This window comes from Aegilops tauschii, chromosome 7 (genome assembly GCF_002575655.3).
Source record: "Aegilops tauschii subsp. strangulata cultivar AL8/78 chromosome 7, Aet v6.0, whole genome shotgun sequence".
In the NCBI taxonomy this organism is placed as follows: Eukaryota; Viridiplantae; Streptophyta; class Magnoliopsida; order Poales; family Poaceae; genus Aegilops; species Aegilops tauschii.
In genome coordinates this window covers 401,570,029-401,593,814 of record NC_053041.3, presented here as the reverse complement: position 1 = coordinate 401,593,814, position 23,786 = coordinate 401,570,029, and the positions used below count along the sequence as shown (strand labels likewise).

Here is a 23,786-nt window from a genome sequence, read left to right as displayed (position 1 = left end):
CCCATCGGGTAGATCCAGTAACCAAACGCTCCCTGACCTCCGTCGGAGTGAGTAGCGATCACATACGGATCAACGCAGTGGCTCGGAAGACAACCTGCAAAAAATGAATAGTTGTTGTTCTGTTAAAGACCAAATCATTTCTGCAGTTCCAAACTGCCCATAATAAAGCACATACTCCTACACGAATGTGTCTCGCCGTGCCAACTGTTGGGGAACGTAGTAATTTCAAAAAAATTCCTACGCACACGCAAGATCATGGTGATGCATAGCAACGAGACGGGAGAGTGTCGTCCACATACCCTCGGAGACCGTTAAGCAGAAGCGTTATGACAACGCGGTTGATGTAGTCGTACGTCTTCACGATCGACCGATCCTTAGTACCGAACGTACGGCACCTCTGCGTTCAGCACACGTTCAGCTCGGTGACGTCCCGCGATCTCACGATCCAGTAGAGCTCGAGGGAGAGTTTCGTCAGCACGATGGCGTGGTGACGATGTTGATGAAGCTATCGTCGCAGGGCTTCGCCTAAGCACCGCTACGATATGACCGAGGTGGATTATGGTGGAGGGGGGCACCGCACATGGCTAAAAGATCAATGATCAATTGTTGTGTCTATGGGGTGCCCCCCTGCCCCCGTATATAAAGGGGGGAGGAGGAGAGGGCCGGCCAAGGGAGAGGCGCGCCCAAAGGGGGCAATCCTACTCCAAGTAGGTTTGGCCCCCACCTTTCCTATTCCAAGAAGGAGAAGGGGGGAGGAGGAGGTGGAGAGAAGGAAGGAGAGGGGGGCCGCCGCCCCTTCCCCTTGTCCAATTCGGATTGGGGCAAGGGGGGCCGCGCACCACCTCCTGGCTCCCCTCTCTCTTCTCCACTAAGGCCCATAAGGCTCAATAGCTTCCCGGGGGGGGGGGGGGGGGTTCCGGTAACCCCCGGTACTCCGGTATATGTCCGAAACCTTCCGAAACATTTCCGGTGTCCGAACATAGTCGTCCAATATATCGATCTTTACGTCTCGACCATTTCGAGACTCCTCGTCATGTCCGTGATCATATCCGGGACTCCGAACTACCTTCGGTACATCAAAACACAAAAACTCATAATACCGATCGTCACAGAACTTTAAGCGTGCGGACCCTACGGGTTCGAGAACTATGTAGACATGACCGAGACACGTCTCCGGTCAATAACCAATAGCGGAACCTGGATGCTCATATTGGCTCCTACATATTCTACGAAGATCTTTATCGGTCAAACCGCATAACAACATACGTTCTTCCCTTTGTCATTGGTATGTTACTTGCCTGAGATTCGATCGTCGGTATCTCAATACCTAGCTCAATCTCGTTACCGGCAAGTCTCTTTACTCGTTCTGTAAGGCATCATCCCGCAACTAACTCGTTAGTCACATTGCTTGCATGGCTTATAGTGATGTGCATTACCGAAAGGGCCCATAGATACCTCTCCGACAATCGGAGTGACAAATCCTAATCTCGATCTATACCAACTCAACAAGTACCATCGGAGACACCTGTAGAGCACCTTTATAATCACCCAGTTACGTTGTGACGTTTGGTAGCACACAAAGTGTTCCTCCGGTAATCGGGAGTTGCATAATCTCATAGCCACAGGAACATGTATAAGTCATGAAGAAAGCAATAGCAGTAAACTAAACGATCAAGTGCTAAGCTAACGGAATGGGTCAAGTCAATCACATCATTCTCCTAATGATGTGATCCCGTTAATCAAATGACAACTCATGTCTATGGTTAGGAAACTCAACCATCTTTGATTAACGAGCTAGTCAAGTAGAGGGATACTAGTGACGCTATGTTTGTCTATGTATTCACACATGTATTATGTTTCCGGTTAATAAAATTCTAGCATGAATGAGGGAGTCCTGGATTAGGGGGTCCTCGGACAGTCGGACTATATACTTCAGCCGGACTGTTGGACTATGAAGATACAAGACTCAAGACTTCATCCCGTGTCCGGACGGGACTCTCCTTTGCGTGGAGGGCAAGCTTGGCAATACGGATATGTAGATCTCCTCCCTTGTAACCGACTCTGTGTAACCCTAGCCCCCTCCGGTGTCTATATAAACCGGAGGGTTTAGTCCGTAGGACAACAACAGTCATAACCATAGGCTAGCTTCTAGGGTTTAGCCTCTACGATCTCGTGGTAGATCAACTCTTGTAATACTCATATCATCAAGATCAATCAAGCAGGAAGTAGGGTATTACCTCCATCGAGAGGGCCCGAACCTGGGTAAACATCGTGTCCCCCGCCTCTTGTTAGCATCCGCCTTAGACGCACAGTTCGGGACCCCCTAGCCGAGATCCGCCAGTTCTGACACCGACATTGGTGCTTTCATTGAGAGTTCCACTGTGCCGTCACCATAAAGGCTTGATGGCTCCTTCGATCATCGGCAACGATGCGATCCAGGGCGAGGTTTTCCTCCCCGGACAGCTCTTCGTATTCGGAGGCTTCGTACCACGGGCCAACTCGCTTGGCCATCTAGAGCAGATCGAGAGCTACGCCCCTGGCTGTCAGGTCAGGTTTGGAAACTTAAACTATACTGCCGACATCCGCGGAGACTTGATCTTCGACGGATCCGAGCCTATGTCAGGTGTGCCGCACAGTCACGACGAGCATGGCTTAGCTCTGTCGTCGGACGGTGTTCGGGAGATCACACCTGTGGCTACTCCGGCCCTCAATCCGGAGCAGACTGCGCCGTCTGAGGACGGGTGGATGGACCCCGCCATGGAGGCCGCACACTCAGCGGCGATAGAGCCGAATACTGACTTCACCTCCTACGGGACCTGTGTTGCTGGATCCTTGAATTCGTCCCCGGCCACGGGCTCCGAACCGCCTGCGTCCGTGCCTATCGAATCCGATTGGGCACCGATCATGGAGTTTTCCTCCGCGGATATCTTTCAGCACTCGCCCTTGGGCGGCGTACTAAATTCATTAAGGTCTCTCTCCTTGTCAGGAGACCCTTGGCCGAACTATGTCCGGCTTGAGTGGGAAGCGGACGACGAAGAAATTAGGTCCCCACCCACCACCCACTTAATAGCCACTGTCGACGACTCAACCGACACGCTCGATTTTGACTCCGAAGACATCGACGGTATGGAAGACGATGCAGGAGAAGAACAGGAACCGCCGCCCACAGGGCGCTGGACTGCCACCTCATCATACGATATATACATGGTGGACACCCCCAAAGACAACAACGACGAGGAACGGGAAGAAGCAGCGAAGGTCAGTTCCCTCGAGAAGCAACCAAAGCGACGACGCAGGCGCCGCTCCAAACCCCGCCTCGGCAAAAACAACAATAACAGTGCAAGAAAGAATAATACCCCGGGCGACTCCAGAGGAAACGACGACCACATGGACCCAACGATAGAGCAGGATGAGCCAGCGGACGGTGAACATAGTACGGAACCGCTGTCTGACAACGGTGACGCCGAGGGTAAAGCTAATCAACCTGTCTCCGGAGAGGAGAACAGTCCGGACGACGATGCACACATCATCCCGGAAAGACACTTGGAGCAAGAGAACCTCCACAGAAGGCTTCTTGCCACCACGAGGAGTCTAAAGAAGTAGAAGCAAAGGCTCAAGGCCGCGCAAAATATACTCAACAGTAGATGGAACAAAGTGCTCGACACCGCAGAAAAGTACGGTGGCAGTCGCCACACAAAGAGCTATCCAAAGCGCAAGCTGCTGCCTGAATTCGACGACGAGGCTCTAGAGCCTATACAGCCGAAAAATAAAACGGCTGATCAGCCGGATCGACCACCCCGTGGCCGCGATAGGGCGGCTAACAATGTCGGTATGACCAGGTCCATCTACGGATCCCGGAAGCGCGCTCCGGCACAGAATCAAAACCGAACACTACAACCGTCAGAACGCCATGACACATCCAAATACAGGGGTGCCGCGCACCCCCTATGCTTCACCGATGAGGTGCTGGATCACGAATTTCCAGAGGGGTTCAAACCCGTGAACATAGAGGCATACGACGGAACGACAGACCCTGGGGTCTGGATTGAGGACTTTATCCTTCATATCCATATGGCTCGCGGAGATGATCTCCACGCCATCAAATACTTGCCCCTCAAGTTGAAAGGACCAGCTCGGCACTGGCTGAAGAGCCTCCCCGAAAACTCAATTGGAAGTTGGGAAGAGCTTGAGGATGCTTTTAGGGCTAATTTTCAAGGGACCTATGTCCGGCCTACAGATGCAGACGATTTAAGTCATATAATTCAACAGCCCTGAGAGTCAGCCCGAATGCTTTGGAACAGATTCCTCACTAAGAAGAATCAAATTGTCGATTGCCCGGACGCCGAAGCCTTAGCGGCTTTCAAACACAGTGTCCGGGACAAATGGCTCGCCAGACACCTCGGCCAGGAAAAACCGAGGATAATGGCAGCCTTAACAAGCCTTATGACCCGCTTTTGCGCGGGTGAAGATAGTTGGCTGGCCCGTAGCGGCACCAGCGACCCAGGCACATCCGAAGTCAGGGATGGTAATGGGAAACCGCGACGCCATAAAAGCAAGCGTCGAAGCAATGAAGACAGCCCAGACAACACGGCGGTAAACACCGGATTCAGGGGCTCTCAATCCGGTCAACGGAAAAAGCCATTTAAAGGCAGCAGGGATGGACCGTCCAGCCTTAACAAGATTCTAGACAGATTATGTCAGATTCATGGCACCTCCGACAAACATGCAAATCACACCAACAGAGAATGTTGGGTCTTCAAGCAAGCCGGCAAGCTAAACGCCGAGCACAAGGGGAGGGAGACACCAAGTGAAGACGAGGATGAGCCTCGCCGGCAAAACACTGGGGGACAGAAAAAATTCCCACCAGAGGTCAAAACAGTGAACATGATTCACGTAACGAAGAGGAGGAGCAAACGCGCACTCCGAGACGTATGCACCGTGGAGCCCGTCACCCCCAAGTTCAACCCTTGGTCGGCTTGCCTGATCACTTTTGATCGCAGGGATCACCCGACTAATATCCGGCACGGAGGATCGGCTGCCTTGGTGCTAGACCCAATAATTAACGGATACCATCTTACCCGAGTCCTTATGGACGGCAGCAGTAGTCTCAATCTAATATATCAGGACACAGTCCGCAAAATGGGGATAGACCCGACAAGAATTAACCAAAGCAATACTACCTTTAAAGGAGTAATACCAGGCCCAGAGGCCTGCTGCACGGGCTCTCTAGTACTAGAGGTTGTATTCGGTTCTCCCGACAACTTCCGAAGTGAAAAGTTAACCTTCGACATCGCTCCATTCCGAAGCGGCTATCAAGCACTACTCGGAAGAACGGCCTTCGCTCGTTTTAACGCCGTACCGCATTACGCTTATCTTACGCTTAAGATGCCCGGTCCACGTGGCACCATCATAGTTAGCGGAAACACAGAGCGTTCCTTGCGTACGAAAAAATGTGTGGTGGCTTTAGCAGCCGAACACTAACTGGCCTCTGCAACCAGAATAAATGATCGGTCGTCAAGACCGCGGACACGGCTAGACGAGTCCGGCGCAACACTGGTTGTAACAGCTCAAATAAACCTGGGATTGGGTTGATGGATATACCCTCATAGGTGGTGCTAGGGGCTTCCCGCATATAAAAAGAACTACAGTTCGGGTTGACCTTATTTAGATTAAATTTTAATGGTTTATTAAGAATAACCAATTTTTCACACGAATACTTTCACCTGAGTTTTTCTCTTTTACAGATGATAATCGTGCTACACCCTTCCAGGATACGGCACAACGGAGACACAGGCGCAGACGTGCAGCAGGGGCCCGCTCAAAGGTTTCTTTTTAGATTAAGACCCTGTGTAAACCTTTCTTACTGTCTCTTGTTGCTTCACACCCTCCGGATACTCAACACAACCGAGAGGGATGCTGGCGTTATTGGCATCTCGCCACGTCAGACTAATGCACGTACCTGGAAATTCAGGGTTCATTATCAAGGGCGTTATTCAGCCCGGTATATGTTGTAAAGACTGAATACCTTAGGGAGTGTTCGGCATCGCGAGTTTGGCCTTATATGCATCAGCTCCGAATCATGTCTTTGGTCAATAGTTGGGTTTGCCCGGCTCCCGTGTTTTGCTACCTTACGTTCCGCTCTATCGGCTAAGGTGGCACCGGGAGAACTACTACGATTGTGCCCTGGTTCATCTGGACGAGCACCTTAGTAGAGAAAGCCGAAAACTGACTGTCATGATAAAGCGCGAGACTGGTCAACCACTCGATGACTCATCGGAATCTTCGCGATTCCTCCACATTAATGAAGGACCGGTTTCCCGGTCATGTATGTACGTGCACCGTATTCGGATGGACGCGGAAGTACCAGGGGCTATATAGTAGCCCCACCATCAAACTCCTATGGCTAAGTGAAAGTGTTAAAGCAATATAGTCTGATTGCCTTGTTCGCCGCGCTATCACCTCCTTAATGGACCAAGACGTTGGATCAAGTGTGAATACGCGCTTTTCCGAACACCCCCGCATTATATGCGTTGGGGCTGAAGCCGACGACTGCAAACTTTCAGGTTATATACATACACAAATGGCCGCACATGAGGCATCATAATACTTTCAGGCAAAAGTATAAACACAACCTTTATAATCATAATAGCATTGTTTTTACAATTGGGATACATATCACTAGAACATGATACTCTTCGAGCACTGAGCCTCTATTAAACGAGCACCTTCTAGGACTTCTTCAAAATAGTGCTCGGCCGATGCCTGGCCTACGGATGAACTCTGGGTTGCAATAGCGGTGGCCTCCATCTCTGCCCAGTATGTCTTAACACGGGCAAGAGCCATCCGCGCACCCTCTATGCACGCCGACCTCTTTGCAGCGTCGATATGCGGCACAACACCAAGGAATCGTTGCACTAAACCAAAATAACTATTCGGCCTTGGTCCTTCCGGCCAAAGATGATCCACGACAGACCTCATGGCAAGCCCGGACAAGCTATGGAGCTCGGCCCACTCAGCCATTTGCTCATTCAGCAGCAGCGGACGCGTTGGAGCACTGAACTGCGACCAGAACAACTTTTCCACTTCATGATCTTTTTGATCTTTGAAAAACTTAGTCGCATCAGCAGCACTCGTTGCCAAGTCCACGTACGCGTCTGCAGCACTCCATAATTGATCCAGAGGGGCATACTTCGGATCTCCGAGCTTCGTCCGCAACAAAAAGGGCTTCCCAGCCGTGATATCTCCGGCTTGACGAAGCTCCTCCTTCGCCGCTCTGATTTTCGAGCGGGTCTCCTTGGCTGCTACCATGGCTTTCTTCAGGTCCGCCGCTTTCGCTTGACTTTCCTTTTCGAGAAGCTCATACCGGTCGGCGGCATCCTTCAGCTTAATAGCCATCTTGGCTATTTTATCTTCGCTCTGGCGATGAGCAGCCTGTTCGGCTCTTAATTCTTCGACCGCCTTTAGGGCGGCCGCATCACTTCTCCTGGCTTGTTCCTTGGCTCGGGCAAGCTCCGCCCGAAGGGTCTCCACAGCGGCAGCTCCATCTGCAGTCACATCATATTATAGATACTAGCATCATGCTCCTCTTAATATCTGTTAACCACTGGAGAATACATACCCCGTGCCTCGTCAAGCCGCTTGTTTACAAGCACGATGTCGGCATCTGCCGCATCAAATTGCCACTTCAGTTCGGCAAACTCACAAGTCCAGCCAGCCACCGGACCCTCAGCCGCCTGCACATAAAAGCAGCATGATCATTACCTGGGACTATGATCCTCTGTTTGCCGCCTTTGGACAGCAACCAGAGTCTCAGGGGCTACTATCTGCATAGGGCACTCCTAGCGTGTGCGGTACCGTCGAAATATATATATTACTTTGCGTACCTCAAAGCCTTTTAGCAGGCTCATAAAAGCTTCATGCAACCCACTTTTGGCGGATGAAATCCTCTCAACCACCGTACCCATTAAAGTACGATGCGCCTCTGAGATAGCCGCTTGCTCCAGAAGACCCATCAGTACGTCCGGTTGCGCACCGGACAGTTCCAGACTCTTTCTGTTGCTCTCCTTAGGAGCCGAATCCTCCGGACTTCGGGTGGCCGAAGGGTTACCTTCTGGCCTTGGCGGATCCGGAGAAACCCTCCGCGACGACACCTCAGGGTCGTCCGCCTCATGAGGCGGGGAGACAGGGGGAGGCGTTTCGCTCTCCATCATCTCCGGAAGAAGATCCCCCGAAGACGAACTCTGTCGAGAAGGGCTACGATCCGAACTGCAAGACATACGTCTCGGTTATTGTCCTCGGAGATGAAGCATGATATATTTACCAAAAGTACTCTTGTTCACTTACAGCTCGGTGGAGGGCTGACCCCCTTGCGGGCACAGTGCGGTAAGGACGCCCTTCGGGGCAGGGCCCCCTGGCGAAGGTTTCTTCCCTCGTTTGGAAACCTTTGTTTCAAAATCTTCAGGGGCGGTCCTTTTCCTTCCTTGGGGAGAGGGAATTTCAGATTCTTCTCCCCGGTTATCCGCCTTCGCGGAGACACTAATTCCCCCGGTTTGGATGAGTAATGAGTGAGGCCCGCTTTCGGCTTCTTGATTCCCCCCTTCATCTTCCCCTGATGGCGCTTGATAAGGTGCGAGCTCAAGCATCCTGTATAGTAAAGGATCCGGTGAGCCCTCGGGAAGGGGGGCCGAACACCTGATCATCTTCGCCTTTTTTACCCAGTCCTAGTCAAAGAGCGATTTTTCATAATGATATTGTGACAAATTAAAAGACAGCATGTTCGGCTACAGAATTACTTACGTGGGTATCTGGACGATTGCAGTTTAGACCCGCATCCTCGGTGGTGTCCGGACACTTTATTCGTGATCCGAAGAACAATCCATACATCTCTGCGAGCGTCACGCCGAAGAATTGCTGAATAGTTCACGGTCCTTCCGGGTTGAACTCCCACATACGGAGAGGTCGACGTTGACATGGCAGGACCCGACGAACTGTCATGACTTGCATTACCTTGACAAGGCTGACATCTCTCTTGAGGAGATCTCGGATGCGACTCTGCAATGTCGGCACGTCATTAACTGCCCCCCAGTCCGGCCCCTTGTTGACCCATGACGCTAGTTGTGGCGGGGGGCCCGAACGGAAGGCGGAGGCAGCTACCCACTTAGTACTTCGGGGAGCTGTGATGTAAAACCACTCCCGCTGCCATAAGTCGGACGTCTCCGGGAAGGAACCCTTTGGCCATGGAGCATCGGCGCCTTTGCTTATTATGGCACCTCCGCATTTTGCGTGTCGCCCATCGATCATCTTTGGCTTCACATTGAAGGTCTTGAGCCATAAGCCGAAGTGTGGGGTGATGCGGAGGAAGGCCTCACACACGACGATAAACGACGAGATGTGAAGGATGGAATCTGGAGCTAGATCATGGAAATCGAGCCCGTAATAGAACATAAGCCCTCTAACAAAGGGATCAAGACTAAAGCCTAGCCCTCGGAGGAAGTGGGAAACAAATACGACACTCTCGTTGGGTTCAGGAGTGGGGACGACCTGCCCTTGAGCAGGCAGCCTGTGCGAGATTTCGGCGGTCAGATACCTGGCTTCTCTTAGCTTCTTGATGTCCTCCTCTGTGATAGAGGAGGCTATCCACCGGCCTTGAAGGTTGGATCCGGACATGATTGAAGGTCTGAAGCGCTTAGCCGGAGCCTCGGATGTTGGAATTCGAGGTGGGGGAAGGGAAGGATCGAGCGCGAGAAAAAAAGGACAGGCCTTGGCCCCTTTATAAAGAGGGTGAATATCAAGCGTCCTCCGCGTGGCCGTTTGGAACTTGCCTAAATTGAGAAGTCATACCAGCGGGCACAATTGGGTTACCCACACCCGTATTGATGAGAATCCCGTGATAAGGGGAACACGATATCTGCTTCAACAAGACGTGCCAATAAAACCGCCTCGCAACACGTGAAGTGGCAGGCTGGGAAAAACGGTTCGTGATGACCGGACCACGGCAGGACGTCACGCTATGAAAAGTTGTCAGCAGATAAGATTTGTGGAAATATTATACTCTCTACGGTGGTATGTGGAAATTGTTTTGCAGAGCCGGACACGATCCTTGTGTTCAAAATCTTCTATGGAGTATTCGGAGGAGGAACCCGCCTTGCAATGCCGAAGACGATCTGCGCGCCGGACTCATCGTCATTGAAGCCTGGTTCAGGGGCTACTAAGGGAGTCCTGGATTAGGGGGTCCTCGGACAGCCGGACTATATACTTCAGCCGGACTGTTGGGCTATGAAGATACAAGACTCAAGACTTCATCCCGTGTCCGGACAGGACTATCCTTTGTGTGGAAGGCAAGCTTGGCAATACGGATATGTAGATCTCCTCCCTTGTAACCGACTCTGTGTAACCCTAGCCCCCTCCGGTGTCTATATAAACCGGAGGGTTTAGTCCGTAGGACAACAACAATCATAACCATAGGCTAGCTTCTAGGGTTTAGCCTCTACGATCTCGTGGTAGATCAACTCTTGTAATACTCATATCATCAAGATCAATCAAGCAGGAAGTAGGATATTACCTCCATCGAGAGGGCCCGAACCTGGGTAAACATCGTGTCCCCCGCCTCCTGTTACCATCCGCCTTAGACGCACAGTTCGGGACCCCCTACCTGAGATCCGCCGGTTTTGACACCGACAATGAATAATAAACATTTATCATGATATGAGGAAATAAATAATAACTTTATTATTGCCTCTAGGGCATATTTCCTTCAGTCTCCCACTTGCACTAGAGTCAATAATCTAGATTACACAGAAATGATTCTAACACCCATGGAGTTTTGGTGCTGATCATGTTTTGCTCGTGGAAGAGGCTTAGTCAACGGGTCTGCAACATTCAGATCCATATGTATCTTGCAAATCTCTATGTCTCCCACCTGGACTTGATCCCGGATGGAATTGAAGCGTCTCTTGATGTGCTTAGTTCTCTTGTGAAATCTGGATTCCTTTGCCAAGGCAATTGCACCAGTATTGTCACAAAAGATTTTCATTGGTCCCGATGCACTAGGTATGACACCTAGATCGGATATGAACTCCTTCATCCAGACTCCTTCATTTGCTGCTTCCGAAGCAGCTACGTACTCCGCTTCACACGTAGATCCCGCCACGACGCTTTGTTTAGAACTGCACCAACTGACAGCTCCACCGTTCAATGTAAACACGTATCCGGTTTGCGATTTAGAATCGTCCGGATCAGTGTCAAAGCTTGCATCGACGTAACCATTTACGACGAGCTCTTTGTCACCTCCATAAACAAGAAACATATCCTTAGTCCTTTTCAGGTATTTCAGGATGTTCTTGACCGCTGTCCAGTGATCCACTCCTGGATTACTTTGGTACCTCCCTGCTAAGCTAATAGCAAGGCACACATCAGGTCTGGTACACAGCATTGCATACATGATAGAGCCTATGACTGAAGCATAGGGAACATTTTTCATTTTCTCTCTATCTTCTGCAGTGGTCGGGCATTGAGTCTGGCTCAACTTCACACCTTGTAACACAGGCAAGAACCCTTTCTTTGCTTGATCCATTTTGAACTTTTTCAAAACTTTGTCAAGGTATGTGCTTTGTGAAAGTTCAATCAAGCATCTTGATCTATCTCTATAGATCTTGATGCCCAATATGTAAGCAGCTTCACCAAGGTCTTTCATTGAAAAACTCTTATTCAAGTATCATTTTATGCTATCCAGAAATTCTATATCATTTCCAATCAGCAATATGTCATCCACATATAATATTAGAAATGCTACAGAGCTCCCACTCACTTTCTTGTAAATACAGGCTTCTCCAAAAGTCTGTATAAATCCATATGCTTTGATCACACTATCAAAACGTTTATTCCAACTCCGAGAGGCTTGCACCAGTCCATAAATGGATCGCTGGAGCTTGCACACTTTGTTAGCTCCCTTTGGATCGACAAAACCTTCCGGTTGCATCATATACAACTCTTCTTCTAGAAATCCATTCAGGAATGCAGTTTTGACATCCATTTGCCAAATTTCATAATCATAAAATGCGGCAATTGCTAACATGATTCGGACAGACTTAAGCGTCGCTACGGGTGAGAAAGTCTCATCGTAGTCAACCCCTTGAACTTGTCGAAAAACCTTTCGCAACAAGTCGAGCTTTGTAGACAGTAACATTACCGTCAGCGTCAGTCTTCTTCTTGAAGATCCATTTATTCTCTATGGCTTGCCGATCATCGGGCAAGTCAACCAAAGTCCACACTTTGTTCTCATACATGGATCCCATCTCAAATTTCATGGCCTCAAGCCATTTTGCGGAATCTGGGCTCACCATCGCTTCTTCATAGTTCGTAGGTTCACCTTGGTCAAGTAACATGACCTCCAGAATAGGATTACCGTACCACTCTGGTGCGGATCTTACTCTGGTTGACCTACGAGGTTTGGTAGTAACTTGATCTGAAGATTCATGATCAACATCATTAGCTTCCTCACTAATTGGTGTAGGTGTCACAGGAACCGGTTTCTGTGATGAACTACTTTCCAATAAGGGAGCAGGTACAGTTACCTCATCAAGTTCTACTTTCCTCCCACTCACTTCTTTCGAGAGAAACTCCTTCTCTAGAAAGGATCCATTCTTAGCAACGAATGTCTTGCCTTCGGATCTGTGATAGAAGGTGTACCCAACATTTTCCTTTGGGTATCCTATGAAGACACATTTCTCCGATTTGGGTTCGAGCTTATCAGGTTGAAGCTTTTTCATATAAGCATCGCAGCCCCAAACTTTAAGAAACGACAACTTTGGTTTCTTGCCAAACCACAGTTCATAAGGCGTCGTCTCAACGGATTTCGATGGTGTCCTATTTAACGTGAATGCAGCCGTCTCTAGAGCATAACCCCAAAACGATAGCGGTAAATCAGTAAGAGACATCATAGATCACACCATATCTAGTAAAGTACAATTACGACGTTCGGACACACCATTACGTTGTGGTGTTCCGGGTGGCGTGAGTTGCGAAACTATTCCGCATTGTTTCAAATGTAGACCAAACTCGTAACTAAAATATTCTCCTCCACGATCAGATCGTAGAAACTTTATTTTCTTGTTACGATGATTTTCTACTTCACTCTGAAATTCTTTGAACTTTTCAAATGTTTCAGACTATGTTTCATTAAGTAGATATACCCATATCTGCTCAAATCATCTGTGAAGGTGAGAAAATAACGATACCCACCACGAGCCTCAATATTCATCGGACCACATACATCAGTATGTATGATTTCCAACAAATCTGTTGCTCGCTCCATTGTTCCGGAGAACGGCGTTTTAGTCATCTTGCCCATGAGGCATGGTTCGCAAGTACCAAGTGATTCATAATCAAGTGATTCCAAAGGTCCATCAGTATGGAGTTTCTTCATGCGCTTTACATCAATACGACCCAAACGGCAGTGCCACAAATATGTTACACTATCATTATCAACTCTGCATCTTTTGGCTTCAACATTATGAATATGTGTATCACTACTATCGAGATTCAACACAAATAGACCACTCTTCAAGGGTGCATGACCATAAAAGATATTACTCATATAAATAGAACAACCATTATTCTCAGATTTAAATGAATAACCGTCTCGCATCAAACAAGATCCAGATATAATGTTCATGCTTAATGCTGGCACCAAATAACAATTATTCAGGTCTAAAACTAATCCCGAAGGTAGATGTAGAGGTAGCATGCCGACGGCGATCACATCGACTTTGGAACCATTTCCCATGCGCATCGTCACCTCGTCCTTAGCCAGTCTTCGCTTAATCCGTAGTCCCTGTTTCGAGTTGCAAATATTAGCAACAGAACCAGTATCAAATACCCAGGTGCTACTGCGAGCTCTAGTAAGGTACACATCAATAACATGTATATCACATATACCTTTTTTCACCTTGCCATCCTTCTTATCCGCCAAATACTTGGGGCAGTTCCGCTTCCAGTGACCAGTCTGTTTGCAGTAGAAGCACTCAGTCTCAGGCTTAGGTCCAGACTTGGGTTTCTTCTCTTGAGCAGCAACTTGTTTGCCGTTCTTCTTGAAGTTCCCCTTCTTCTTCCCTTTACCCTTTTTCTTGAAACTGGTGGTCTTGTTGACCATCAACACTTGATGCTCCTTCTTGATTTCTACCTCCGCAGCCTTTAGCATTGCGAAGAGCTCGGGAATTGTCTTATCCATCCCTTGCATATTATAGTTCATCACGAAGCTCTTGTAGCTTGGTGGCAGTGATTGAAGAATTCTGTCAATGACACTATCATCCGAAAGATTAACTCCCAGTTGAATCAAGTGATTGTTATACCCAGACATTTTGAGTATATGTTCACTTACAGAACTATTCTCCTCCATCTTGCAGCTGTAGAACTTATTTGAGACTTCATATCTCTCAATCTGGGCATTTGCTTGAAATATTAACTTCAACTCCTGGAACATCTCATATGCTCCATGACGTTCAAAACGTCGTTGAAGTCCCGGTTCTAAGCCATAAAGCATGGCACACTGAACTATCGAGTAGTCATTAGCTTTGCTTTGCCAGACGTTCTTAACGTCGTCAGTTGCATCTGCAGCAGGCCTGTCACCCAGCGGTGCTTCCAGGATGTAATTCTTCTATGCAGCAATGAGGATAATCCTCAAGTTACGGACCCAGTCCGTGTAATTGCTACCATCATCTTTCAACTTTGCTTTCTCAAGGAACGCATTAAAATTCAATGGAACAACAGCACGGTCCATCTATCTACAACAACATAGACAAGCAAAATACTATCAGGTACTAAGTTCATGATAAATTTAAGTTCAATTAATCATATTACTTAAGAACTCCCACTTAGATAGACATCCCTCTAATCATCTAAGTGATCACGTGATCCATATCAACTAAACCATAACCGATCATCACGTGAAATGGAGTAGTTTTCAATGGTGAACATCACTATGTTGATCATATCTACTATATGATTCATGCTCGACCTCTCGGTCTCAGTGTTCCGAGGCCATATCTGCATATGCTAGGCTCGTCAAGTTTAACCCGAGTATTCTGCGTGTGTAAACTGTCTTACACCCGTTGTAGATGAACGTTGAGCTTATCACACCCGATCATCACGTGGTGTCGCGGCACGACGAACTTTGGCAACGGTGCATACTCAGGAAGAACACTTTTACCTTGAAATTTAGTGAGTGATCATCTTATAATGCTACCGTCAAACAAAGCAGAATAAGATGCATAAAGGATAAACATCACATGCAATCAATATAAGTGATATGATATGGCCATCATCATCTTGTGCCTTTGATCTCCATCTCCAAAGCACCGTCATGATCACCATCGTCACCAGCGCGACACCTTGATCTCCATCATAGTATCGTTGTCATCTCGCCAACTATTGCTTCTATGACTATCGGTACCGCTTAGTGATAAAGTAAAGCAATTACAGGGCGATTGCATTGCATACAATAAAGCGACAACCATATGGCTCCTGCCAGTTGCCGATAACTTTGTTACAAAACATGATCATCTCATACAATAAATATAGCATCATGTATTGACCATATCACATCACAACATGCCCTGCAAAAACAAGTTAGACGTCCTCTACTTTGTTGTTGCAAGTTTTACGTGGCTGCTACGGGCTAAGCAAGAACCGTTCTTACCTACGCATCAAAACCACAACGATAGTTCGTCAAGTTAGTGCTGTTTTAACCTCTCAAGGACCGGGCATAGCCACACTCGGTTCAACTAAAGTTGGAGAAACTGACACCCGCCAGCCACCTGTGTGTAAAGCACGTCGGTAGAACCAGTCTCGCGTAAGCGCACGCGTAATGTCGGTCCAGGCTGCTTCATCCAACAATACCGCCGAACCAAAGCATGACATGCTGGTAAGCAGTATGACTTGTATCGCCCACAACTCACTTGTGTTCTACTCGTGCATATAACATCTACGCATAAACCTGGCTCGGATGCCACTGTTGGGGAACATAGTAATTTCAAAAAATTTCCTACGCACACGCAAGATCATGGTGATGCATAGCAACAAGAGGGGAGAGTGTCGTCCACGTACCCTCGTAGACCGTTAAGCGGAAGCGTTATGACAACGCGGTTGATGTAGTCGTACGTCTTCAGATCGACCGATCCTTAGTACCGAACGTACGGCACCTCCGCGTTCAGCACACGTTCAGCTCGGTGACGTCCCGTGATCTCACGATCCAGTAGAGCTCGAGGGAGAGTTTCGTCAGCACGATGGCGTGGTGACGATGTTGATGAAGCTACCGTCGCAGGGCTTCGCCTAAGCACCGCTACGATATGACCGAGGTGGATTATGGTGGAGGGGGGCACTGCACACAGCTAAAAGATCAATGATCAATTGTTGTGTCTATGGGGTGCCCCCTGCCCCCATATATAAAGGGGGAGGAGGAGAGGGCCGGCCAGGGGAGAGGCGCGCCCAAGGGGGGCAATCCTACTCCAAGTAGGTTTGGCCCCCACCTTTCCTATTCCAAGAAGGAGAAGGGGGGAGGAGGAGGTGAAGAGAAGGAAGGAGAGGGGGGCCGCCGCCCCTTCCCCTTGTCCAATTTGGATTGGGGAAAGGGGGGCCGCGCGCCACCTCCTGGCTCCCCTCTCTCTTCTCCACTAAGGCCCATAAGGCCCAATAGCTTCCCGGGGGGGGGGGGGGGGTTCCGGTAACCCCCGGTACTCCGATATATGTCCGAAACCTTCCGAAACATTTCCAGTGTCCGAACATAGTCGTCCAATATATCGATCTTTACGCCTCGACCATTTCAAGACTCCTCGTCATGTCCGTGATCATATCCGGGACTCCGAAGTACCTTCGGTACATCAAAACACAAAAACGCATAATACCGATCGTCACAGAACTTTAAGCGTGCGGACCCTACGGGTTCGAGAACTAGGTAGACATGACCGAGACACGTCTCCGGTCAATAACCAATAGCGGAACCTAGATGCTCATATTGGCTCCTACATATTCTACGAAGATCTTTATCGGTCAAACCGCATAACAACATACGTTGTTCCCTTTGTGATCGGTATGTTACTTGCCCGAGATTCGATCGTCGGTATCTCAATACCTAGCTCAATCTCGTTACCGGCAAGTCTCTTTACTCGTTCTGTAAGGCATCATCCCGCAACTAACTCATTAGTCACATTGCTTGCAAGGCTTATAGTGATGTGCATTACCGAGAGGGCCCAGAGATACCTCTCCGACAATCGGAGTGACAAATCCTAATCTCGATCTATACTAACTCAACAAGTACCATCGGAGACACCTGTAGAGCACCTTTATAATCACCCAGTTACGTTGTGACGTTTGGTAGCACACAAAGTGTTCCTCCGGTAATCGGGAGTTGCATAATCTCATAGTCATAGGAACATGTACAAGTCATGAAGAAAGCAATAGCAGTAAACTAAACGATCAAGTGCTAAGCTAACGGAATGGGTCAAGTCAATCACATCATTCTCCTAATGATGTGATCCCATTAATCAAATGACAACTCATGTCTATGGTTAGGAAACTCAACCATCTTTGATTAACGAGCTAGTCAAGTAGAGGCATACTAATGACGCTATGTTTGTCTATGTATTCACACATGTATTATGTTTCCGGTTAATACAATTCTAGCATGAATAATAAACATTTATCATGATATGAGGAAATAAATAATAACTTTATTATTGCCTCTAGGGCATATTTCCTTCACCAACATCTACCCCATGAAGCCACGTCCCAAATAACATGGTGATGGAATTCGGAGGAGTAATGTTAAAAGCTATGTGAACCGTCCGCCACATAATTTTTGCCAGAGGGCAATCAAGAAAGAGGTGTTTGATTGATTCATGTTATTCACAAAAGCTACATCTCATAGAACCTGTCCAATTGCGCTTTGCCAAGTTGTCCTTGGTTAAGATAATTAGTTTATGTACAAACCACATAAACACTTTGATTTTCAAAGGTACTTTGACTTTCCACACATGTTTCAATCGTGGAATCGCGCTAGAATTGATAACATCCAAGTACATGGATTTAACCGAAAACTCTCTATTCTTAGTTAGTTTCCAGTACAACTGGTCAGCTGTTGAGATAACTGAACATCCATCAATCTTCTCACAAGATTGAGCCATGCTTCCCAATGGGCTCCAACTAGCGTCCTCCGAAATTGAATATTAAGCGGAGTAGACTGCAGTACTGTTGCAACGTAAGCGTCTCTACGCTGAACAATACTATACAAAGAAGGATATTGAAGTGCTAGGGGCATCTCCCCTAGCCATGTATCCTCCCAGAATCTCGTAGCTGTACCGTTTCCAACTAAGAATCTTGTCCTATTGAAGAAGAGTGATTTAACTCTCATCAATCCTTTCCAAAAGGGTGAGTCAGTCGGCCTCACTGTCACCTGGGACAAGGTTCTAGAGTGAAGGTACTTGTTACGTAAGATCTGAGCCCAAGTTTATATAGGCTAGGGTACTTGACAAAACACCAATACTGCTCTTGTAGACTGTAGGTGGGAGGGGTTCATGGGTAATTATTGATCCACTAGTCTATGAAGGATAAAGATGACGAGGTGGTGCATGGTTCATAGTGTATTATCCACCATCCTTCGACATAAATGGTTTTCTTTCTTCATGCGACTTCTTTAACTTTGTCTTTATTCTTCTCTTCATATTTTTTTAAACGAGATTCTTCTCTTCATATCTGATTGCTGACCATGGCCATGGTTTGTCCTTAACTTTTTATCATCTGGATGACATGTAGGGCTGGGTGGGATCCTGCCCGGTTGGGATTTTACTATTCCCAACACACATTTTACTATTCCCCAAAACACATGTTCTCTTTGACATATGTGAGATGCAGGATTGTACTACTACGTCCACCCGGGTGTATAGGGCATGCACGTAGTTCTAGATTGATAATTTCACTAGCTAGGTATGTATTATATGTGACAAAAAATATTTGTTTAGAAACTACATCCGCATATAAATTCAATGATATCTTTTGATGAAATATAACATGTATGTAAGTACTCAAATGAATGACCTAGAACTATGCAGGTGCCCTAATACACCGGGACAGAAGAAGTATCAAATATGTTCTTGGCAGGCAGTTTAATATCCTTTTGACGATAGCTTCAATTTGACTTTGTTGTGCATGGCAGTATGTTCATGTTGCCAATCTCTCCAAATGTCTCCTAATATGGACACTGTGTCTTGTTCCTCATATAAGAATGGCAATTTCTGCTTGGAAGAGGATGTTGACGGGGATCACAACAAGGGATCTGGAAAGCTAATTTTTCTCTGAAAATCTAAAATTTTCTCTAGCGACTACTTTAAGATGGTGTTCTAACTAGATTTAACACGAGTAAAAGAAATTGGCATTGTTCTTCTTTGTGTTCTTTTTGTGATAAAATAGAAACAGCTTAACACTTACTCCCTTTGTATACTTTTATAAGACGTTTTGGGTCACTATCTTTAGTCTGCTAAAACGTCATACAAGTTTACAGTGAGAGTAATTTTAACATTGTCTTGGAATTTCTGGTTGTCCAAATTCCCCGTGGCAAGCTTGTGCCCCGTTTCATGCCTTTTTTTTCCCTTTCCTTTTGGTGATAAGTTCCATGTGTGGTGGGCTTAGCTGCTCTCCGGTGGATTTTGTGGACTACTAGGAACAAAGTTACTTTTGATAATCATGTGCTGAGATCTCCCCTGGAGGTTGTACGTATTATGCGCTCTTTCCTCTTATCTTGGGCAGGTCCACAAAATGAAGATGGCAAGATGACTCTGAACAATGGTGCAACTGAACAAATGAACAAGGCGTTGGCGCTGATGCATGGCGAGATGGGAATATCCCGTGCTGCCTGCCAGTCATGCCCGTATCCTTTTTAATCGTTTTGAGGGCAATGGAAAGGGTTAGCCCGGCCGGCCGATTGATCAGACAGAGCCGGTGCAATGAACTGAATGTAAAAAATCAGTAGTACAAGTAGATCATAAGATTGCACACAGAAACAACCACCATATATAACAACGCAATGGTAAAGGCGGACAATAGGCGCCGGCGGACCGGCCAAACTTTCAGCCGGTCACCGCGCGTCCGTTGGATTCGTCGTATAATACCCGTTAGATCTATATCCCCACGTTCCTTTACGCAGAAAACGCTTCGTCCTCACGCCTCCATCCGCATTTCACGTCTACATTGACCAATAGCTCGTGGCCATGGCGGAGACTGCGCTCACTGCCGCCCGTGCTTACCGGCCATCGGCGACACTCGTGCTTGTCTCCTGGTCTCCCCCGGCCGCACGCGCTCCCCGGCCATTCTCTCTCGACCAAGAAGAGCATCACCATCGCCACCAACCCTGGCTGTTTCGATGCAGCACGAACTAGAGAGTCGTCGCCGTCCCCATCATCATGTGGCCATCGTAGTGTCACTGGGCATGGGCATGGCAACCTCAGTGGCCGGTTGTAGCATCCTGAGACCTGAGCAGTGGTAGCAAGTAGCAACTCTGGGAGGCACACTATAGCCGTTCGACACTCATGCAGGTTCCAACGAAAGCATATGCCTGTTGTAGCAAAAATTATTCTGGATGTAGCTCCGCCTCGTCGTTCGCTCGACTGGTTCCAGTAAAAATAGATGCCGGTCGTAGCAAATTTTGTTGAGGATGCAGCTCGGCCTCGCCATCGTCGCCGACGCTCGAGTGGTTCCAGCAAAAATAGATGCCGGTCGTAGCAAATTTTGTTGTGGATGAAGCTCCGCCTCGCCGTCGTCGATGACGCTCGACTGGTTCCAGCAAAAATAGGTGCCGCTCGTAGCAAATTTTGTTGTGGATGCAACTCCGCATCGCCGTCGTCGCCGACGCTCGACTGGTTCCAGCAAAGACACATGCCGGTTGTAGCAATTTTTTTGTGAATGCAGCTCCGTCTCACCGTTGTTGCCGACGCTCGACTGGTTCCAGCAAAAAAATATGCCAGACGTAGCATTTTTGTATGCCGATCGTAACATTTTTTGCCGTGGTTTGCAGCTCCGCCGCGTCGACTCTCGCAGCCGACACTCTCTGGTTCCAGCAAAAAAATGTTGGTCGAAGCATTTTGGCGCACCGGTCGTTAGCATCTTTGCCTCGTGATGCAGCTTCGCAAAGCATTGCCGCGGTTGGTTGTAGCAGACTTCCCTGTCGCATCGGTGGTAGCAAAAATCCCCCGTGGATGCATTCAGCCGGCCACCCCATGGTCACACTTTGCGTGCCTGCTCATACATGGTCGGCCGCGTCGCAGCTTGCGGTCCTTGCAGTCCCGGTAAGTGCAGGAGCCGCATGCAACACATGATGGCCACCCCATTGCAAAGGCGACAGCAGCCGAGCGCGTGGGTGCGTGGTTGCGGCGGGCACCAAGAGCAGCGTGCTACGGCGCTCTAGCTGAGCAGGCGTTTGTGGTGAAGGGAAAGAAGGATTGAAGGGGCAGAGAACAGAGGAGCTGCGGGAACGAAAGCCAGTTCGTTCATTGGAATGGTCGAGAAGACTTGGAAAGAGAAAGGGATAACAGAAAGGAAAGAGGGCAGTGCGTGGGACCACTAGGACGCATGGGTAGGGAGCGACCGGCGCAGTTTCGGCCGGTTGACCGGGTACAAACATTACCCAATGGTAAAACAGTTAATCTCCACATCTTGTCCAGCGCGATCTTAAGTACATACAGATACGTTGAGTCCATCACTGACAGCATACTAATTATTTGTTTATTTATTATTAAACCACGATGGGGTTATCGAGAACTGAAGAGGATGCATGCATGCGAGAGCGAGGGTAAACGACTACCGAGAGGTGCAGTCGAAGAGATATCACGCAGCAGCCAGCTTGCTGATGAAGCTCACACTCCGCAGAGGACGGCGACGAAGCCGACGACGAGCAGCACGGCCTGGGTCACGAGGAAGATGGCGTGGTAGAGGACGAGTATGACGCGGTCGGCGTTGCCCATGCAGAGGCCCAAGGTGACGGCGGCCACCCCGCGGACGACGTAGTAGAGGGCGTAGGCGTTGAAGCCACCGAGAGCGTGCGCGAAGACAGCGAGGAGCCGGGCCATCCCGCGGCCGAACGCCGTCACGAGCACCCAGGCCGCCCCGGCCGTGGCCGCCTGCGCCGCCGCGGTGAGGAGCATGACCAGCGCTTCGAAGCGCATGCCCAGCTCCTGCTGCGGCGTGGCGCCGCAGTTCGCCGAACTCAGCGCGGCATCAGTCTATACATACACGGACCAGCCAGTCCATCAGTGCTCGAGATCATCTCGCCCGGCCCAGAAGAAATGAAAAGATAAGACGATTTTGATCGATCGTACCTGCGGCAGGGAGTCTGCCGGGTTGAGGGAGACGGCGTAGAGCGCGAAGGCGGCCGTGGCCAGGCCGAGGACGACGTCCGCCGCCGCCACCGCGCGCACGCCCATCCCTTGCTGCAGCTGCCACGCGCCTGCTCCAGCACCAACAGCAGGAGGAAACATTCTCGACACAAGGAGCTAGCGCGCGCGACTGCAGCACTGGTTCTGCTCTGAAGCTAGACGTCAAGGCATGGTATAAATACACACACGCTCAATGGGCGACGCACGCAACTACCGGTACCAAGTGCACCGCAGATGGATCGATCAAGATTAGTTACTTTGGCGAACGCGGCGTAGGCACCGCCTTATTTCGGCAAGCTAGCTTTACTAATGCATGTGCAGTGATTCAGACGCATCTCTCACATTCTATTTCTCACCACGCATGCGTGTATGCAGTATGCACTGCATTTTTGGCCGACGATAAGCTTGCAGAAGCTAGGGCCTGTTTGTTTCATAGGTCCTAGGACTTTTTTAAGTCCCAACTTATAAGTCCCGAGTCCTCTGTTTGTTTACAGGATTTATCATAGGCTAGAGGTTATTAAATGACATGCTAAAAGACCCAAATCACCACCCTATAAGTTCCTCCCTGAGAGTCTTTTTTGATAAGTCCCAAATCATCACTTTAAGTCCCTATAAGTCCCTACTGTTTGGTTTAGATGGGACTTATAGAGACTTTTTTAAGTCCCTAAACCAATAAGTCCCTGGAAACAAACACCCTCTAAGAACGATGACAGCTTGAAAAATATTGAGATTAGCTAGCGTCCGGCGCATGCATGCAGTTCCTGGAAAGAAGACGACGCATGCCGCATCGATCTGCACGTCATTCCTTACTGGGTGTCTCGATGCACCCCCACTATATATATATATATATATATCATCTCTCTGTCGAATGTCGATCGTAGCCGAAATTGGGTTGCAGCGAGGAGACATTCGGGAGGTCGGTCAGTTGCACGTCCCTCTCAATGTGCTTGATTCAGACGAAAAGATGCGACGCTGGTTGTGTAGGGACTAGGGACACACAACACACGTGGCACAGTCCTCGGCACTAGACAAACTAAGGGCTCGATTAATCGATCGGCTTCTTTCATCGTGACGGGTGAGGCGAATTAACTTGGTAGATGGTGCATAAGAGCATATCCGACAGGCGCCCAAAAAGAGCTTCGCGCACTAAAAGTTTGTTTTTTGGGCGCTGGACAGCTCTAGCAGAAGCTGTAGCGCTAAAAGTTTTTTGGCGCGCGCTGAAAAACGCTGTCGCGCGCAGCATATTTAGGGCGCCGGATTGCACGCGCTTCATAATTTGCACTGTCTGCTTTTTGAGCGCGCGTTTTTGGGCGCCTGCTAAAGCAAAGTTGGTCCCGACGCATTATAAGTGCTACAGTGGCGCGCTATAAC

At 48.6% G+C, this 23,786-nt stretch overlaps 1 protein-coding gene across 1 annotated transcript; it reads right to left on the bottom strand.

The window, feature by feature from the left end:
- Positions 1 to 21,743: 21,743 nt before the first annotated feature.
- Positions 21,744 to 22,583, bottom strand: LOC123495045 (uncharacterized). Its single transcript, XM_045231713.1, has 2 exons — positions 22,359 to 22,583; positions 21,744 to 22,262 (listed from the first exon to the last, which is right to left on the bottom strand). The coding sequence occupies exons 1-2, from the start codon at positions 22,515 to 22,517 to the stop codon at positions 21,897 to 21,899; spliced, it is 525 nt and encodes a 174-aa protein (XP_045087648.1). The 5' UTR covers positions 22,518 to 22,583; the 3' UTR covers positions 21,744 to 21,896.
- Between the last annotated feature and the right edge of the window lie 1,203 nt (positions 22,584 to 23,786).